This window comes from Mus pahari, chromosome 15 (genome assembly GCF_900095145.1).
Source record: "Mus pahari chromosome 15, PAHARI_EIJ_v1.1, whole genome shotgun sequence".
In the NCBI taxonomy this organism is placed as follows: Eukaryota; Metazoa; Chordata; class Mammalia; order Rodentia; family Muridae; genus Mus; species Mus pahari.
In genome coordinates, this window is record NC_034604.1 from 28,607,092 (window position 1) to 28,612,239 (window position 5,148).

Genomic DNA, 5,148 nt, shown 5'->3' on the forward strand with positions numbered 1-5,148 from the left:
CACCGTAGTGTAATGCCTCAGAGTGGATATTTTTAGAAAAGGCACTGCATTACATAAAAATCCAAGAAAAAAAAAAAAAAAAAAAAAAAAAAAAAAAAAAAAACTACACAAGGGAGAAAGTCAGGAATATACACCATTATGCCCTCTCCCCAAAGCCAATAAACATTAATGTACATGCTGCAGTGGTTTCCCGCTCCACCTTTATCCCATTAGAACACAACTCTTTTGTTAATGCAAGTTACGGAAAAATTAAGATGAATGGAAAAACTAGAAGTTCTCCAAACGAGTATCAGAAGCACTTAGAGTTCTCCCATAATGTTGTTGTAGAAACACAAATGCAAATCAGGTTATTAGCGGCATCGAGAAAAAAAAAGTAGTCATTTATCTTTAATGCTCCCGCATTCCAAGTTCAACTGCTTTATAAGAAAATGCAGGGGGGGTGGTTAAAGTGTTACAAGAGCTAAACCCGTAAGCCCCCCCNCCCCCCCNCCCCCGGCAGCCCGCCGCTGCAGCAGCAACACTGAAAGAGTAATCAAGTGTAAGGGTTTTATAAAGGGAGGGGAAGCTTGCATGCACCAAAGTGCATTTAATGCAAAGGAACAAAACAGCTCTCAACAACTAGCAAGAACATTAACCACACCAGCAAGCAAAACCCCACCCCTTCACAAAAGAATTCATTTCTCTCAACTTGTGCATTAAACAAAGGAGGGGGGGCAAGTTAAATCCCAGCGTTAATGCAGCAGGAGCGAAATGACACAATTTCTCCAAGGTGTCAGCTTTAGCTCTAAAATTTAGAGGGAGAAAGCATGTACTCTCTGCAAGGTTGAAGGGTCCAGCTAAGAGCAAAGGCAAGGAACCAACACAAAAGAGAAAGCAGCGCTCCCAGCTGGGGATGAGAATGGCATATACTTACAGACAAAAGCCCCGCTCCCTGTTCACTCTCTGCTCTCTACACCTGAAACACAAATGTGGATGAAAAAGGGCATCATGCTAGAAAGACAGCTCAGGGGGAGGGGGAGGGGGAGGGGAAAGGGGTGGAGGAAGAGGAGGGCGGAGCGGGGGGGGGGGAGGGAAACAAAACCCCAACCCGCTTCACTTCCAAGAAGTGCAGCCTCGGAAAAGGAGGGGAAGGGTTCCCTGCCTTGCGCGCTCTCTCCAAGACTGTGTGTGTGTGTCTCGTGTCTCTCTTTAAATCAGTCTCTCAATCTCAACTCTCTCTCTCTCTCTCTCTCTCTCTCTCTCTCTCTCTCTCTCTCTCTCTCTCTCTCCCTCCAAACTCCTCCCACCTCCTCCCCTCTCTTCTGCTAGTGTACTAGTGAACAATGAGCTAATTCTGATGGAGCTGGCGCGCGGCCAGCGCCCCAGCCTTGCTGCCACCGCGGAGCCAGACTGCTTACTCGGCAGGAATCGGCGGCTCGCGGCCCCGTGGGCGCGCGGCCAACACGCGCGCGCTCCCCGGCCCCCGCACCCGCGCCGTCGCCGCCGTAGGGCACAGGGCCCCGGGGGAGGGTGGGGGGGGAGGGGACCGCGCCGAGCAGCCCCGGGAGCGCAGCGCGCACTCTGGCGGGCTCTCTGCCTCGCCGCGCGGCGGCTTTGCAGACAAATAAGGAGGCGGAGGCGGCGGTTTGGGGGCGTGCCAGGCGCGGAGGCGGCCCGCCAAGGAGAGGCGGCGCAGCCCTACTGTAATAATAAACCTGCGGCCGGGGCATCTGAGGGAACCGGGACAGCCACGGCCCTGCCGCCTTCCCTTTTATGTGCCTGTCCTGAGCACAGCAGAAAATGGTGCCCACGGCAGCATCAGGGAGCGCACGGAGGCCCCCATTCTTGCTGGTCCGGGCTCCCCGCGGCGATCGCCCCCGCGCGGGGAAAGCCCGAGGCTGGAACCCGCGAGGCTGGCGCAGCGGGGTCAGGGGCTGCGGGCAGGAGGACGCACACGCGCACGGTCGCGTGCACAATCACACGCGCGCACTCGGACACGTTCAGTCCTGCGCGCGCACTGACTGTACGAGAAGGGCTGCCTGGTGGGTGCAAACAGAGACGCTCGACCCCAGAGCTTTTCTTCCCCCAAGGCTTTCAAAGTTCTCATGCTCAGCCCCTGTAGATCAACTTTCCTATAGTTGTGGGTTTCTTGGGGGGAGGGGGATCTGTTTTGTCTTTTAAATTCATGTAAAAATTGATCTTTTCCTAGTAAAGTAATAGCTAAAAATGTTGCAACAAACTGGTGGCGTTGCCAGGACAGCAGGCTATCATACTATGGTAACTGTCGAAGGTTTCACAGTGAAGAATAGTTCCTAATTAAATTGCCTTGCCAAGTTCCTGAGGGGGAAAAGACAAGAGGGAAGAGACGCGGGGGCTGAGTGGGCGGGGTGGGGGGGTAGGTGTCACTGGATAAAGGTTCCCAATGTCTTCTAATTTTGCTATGTACATTTTACCCTAGTCATTAAAAGCAGTGTTTTCCATTTTAACAAAAAAAAAAGAGACACATTTACAAAACTCAAGTTTAAGCCGTATATTTATAGATTGTTAATTTCTTTTTGAGTCAAGCACTGGATACAGAAATAACAAACCTTGAAAAGTAATCGTTTACAAGCATAATTCTAAAATAACTACAAGCTTATTGGAAGACTGGAGTGCTTTTCAAACTACAACAGCAACTTGAGCAACAAGTACCTTTCAGAAAGACACATGTAGGATGCTTGGGAAGCCCAGAAGAGCTCTGACTCCTTTGAAAATGTGGCTGTCATTTTATCCCCCAGGAGTGTTTGGGGACAGAGAGCGGCAGATAGAAAAACAGAGCCCTGTGCACACGCTATGGAGAGAGGCCCAGCTGGAGACAGGATGGTGCCAGATGGTGAGAGGCCTGAGGTCCACATGATCTCTTTGCCCAGTAAGGTCTGTGGGATGGATGGGGTTCAACAGTCTGGAACTTAACAGACGCAGACTCAAGCCCGGAACATGGCACGTGACTGTGGGATTTGCCCCTGGCTCTGGGCAACAAGAGCCCAGAGATGAGGAAAGGTTCACTTTCTGGATTGGACTCCCTCGAAGAAGGACCACCCGTGGTCTGTGATGCAGCCAGAGGCCCTGTTGGTTTCTGTGGTCCATGCCGCTGCTCCAGGTGGCGTGAAGTCTGAGATCCCAGTGGACGTATATGGTCTGTGCTGTTGACTAATGCCTTGGTGATGTCCTTGGGCTTCACTGCCTCATGCTGATGGGAGTAGCCTGTGTAGCCACCTGAGGCTATGTTGAGGCCTTAGGTCCATTCAGTTGCTGAGGGCCATGGGTGGACCAGAGGCTGTTGATATCTGAAGTCAGTGTTACTACTGAAGCGAATGCAGACATCGGATGTCTGGGCTACTGCCTGATGCCTTGTTGATATCAATTCACGGGCATAGGAGAGTTGTCTTCCCCCCACTCCATCCCCCTGATGGCTGAGGCAGGGGCTCAGTGGTGTTGTGGGCAACAGAGAGCTGGCCCCAACCCTCCCCCACGCTGGCTGGCTGTGGTGCAGGCTCCTCTCTGGCCATGGCAGAGCTCTCCTCAGTCGATGGCTTCTGGTGTGGATGCAGAGAAAGATTCATGCTCCCTTGTGAAGCTGCCCACTAGGAATGTGGCCATGCTCCGGTGAGTATACGGACAACGCAAAATGTACTAAGTTTTTCTTCCCCAACCCTTCCCTTTTATGGTAGGGGTTGGGCGGGTTCCAGAGGAGGGGCACCAGCAGGGCTGGGAGGTAAGCATGGTCAGGTACAGGTAAGACTCTCAAGTAATAGATAAATAAAAATATTTCTTCAGTCACATAAATAAATAAATGGATCAATAGATGATAGATAGATAGATAGATAGATAGATAGATAGATAGATAGATAGATAGATAGACAAAAAACAGACAAGATATAATACTTGTCATATAGCAGCTCTCTCTGAATTGAAACATTTACATTGGAGTTGGGGTTCATAAAACTCAAGAGGTAAATGAATTTCACACCTCCCTCTATGGAAAGGGAAGCTTTGAATTCCCCCATCCCCTCCACAGCTTGATTGTACCATTAAACAAAGGCTGGGGTGGGGGGAGAGACTGTCCCACCAAGCGGTGGGGAAGAAAGTTCTTGGATGCATCAAGCTGCTTACAGTGTGTGCAGAGGCTTCCATGGATGTAGCCTTCCTGAGTTATTCATGACTTCTGTCCTACACATAGACCACACAAACACAAACACACACACATTCACACCACACGTGAGCCCATAAACATCTAAACACACATACAAGCACAAATACACATACACACACTGCCTCTACACAGACACAATTACCCTAAGGTGTCTTTTGAAAACCAGGACAATTTTTGGATTCATTAAATATTAGTTTTTCATCATTGCAACTATAGATATCGGGTGACAGATATTTAAGAAAGCTATCTCAAAACCATAGCCCAGTCATCTGTTATGTTCCAGAAAACAATTATAACCATTCAACAAGCACCTTTGAGTCCCTTCTAGGTTCTAAGGGATGGCACTAACTACTCAAGAATAGAAAGGACTTCACACCAGGTCACCTCGAATAAGAGTTTAGCAATAACTGTTTCATGGTTGCCTGACTATTATCTCCTGTTCACTACTGCCTAGCCTGCAGAATGTGCAGTTGGCTTGCTCTCCTTTTGAATCATGACACAACTTGCTCTTTCACAAGATAAAGGCCACTTGTAGCCCCAAAGTGACCACAGTTCAACATTTGCATCATGGAGTGTAACTGATCCATCCTGGTCCATTACAATTCAGGAAGCAAAGTCTCCCAACAATTGTCTTTGTACAGGAAAGTCTCAAACCTCAAATGTGGGATGCACTGAATCTTTACTGGAACAGTGAACGATGGGAAACATTTGCCCATCGTTAAATGCCTGTAGAAAACACATGGTGGCAACCTACTATGTGCCCAGATGTTGTCAAATCCTCCTGAGAGGCAAGCTTACCCCTAGTTGAGAAAAACTGACTTACACTATCAGAATCGGGTCTTTTCCTTGGGGTGGAAAGGGCCTCTCTTGAGTCATGTGGACCGTAGGAGTGGGTGCAGGCCCCTGGATAGAATCGAAGGAGAGAGAGAGAGAGAGAGAGAGAGAGAGAGAGAGAGAGAGAGAGAGAGAGAGAGAGA

The 5,148-nt window shown here is 49.5% G+C and overlaps 2 protein-coding genes across 3 annotated transcripts in view; one reads left to right on the top strand and one right to left on the bottom strand.

Annotated features, from left to right (window-relative positions):
- Nrep (neuronal regeneration related protein) overlaps window positions 1-1,435 on the bottom strand; it is a 25,489-nt gene extending 24,054 nt beyond the window's left edge. Inside the window, exons 1-2 of one of the 2 annotated variants that reach the window (XM_021214491.2) lie at window positions 1,398-1,435; window positions 914-955 (exon numbers count right to left, since the gene is read on the bottom strand). The gene's annotated coding sequence lies outside the window, so the exon portion shown is untranslated. Of the gene's footprint in view, window positions 1-913; window positions 1,036-1,397 lie in introns of those variants that run through there. The other variant, XM_021214490.2, reaches the window with a different exon arrangement.
- Window positions 1,337-5,148, top strand: part of LOC110333481 — a 9,768-nt gene continuing 5,956 nt past the window's right edge. The window contains exon 1 of the mRNA XM_021215043.1: window positions 1,337-2,021. Coding sequence (XP_021070702.1) covers window positions 1,337-2,021 — 685 coding nt within the window. The remainder of the gene's footprint in view (window positions 2,022-5,148) is intronic.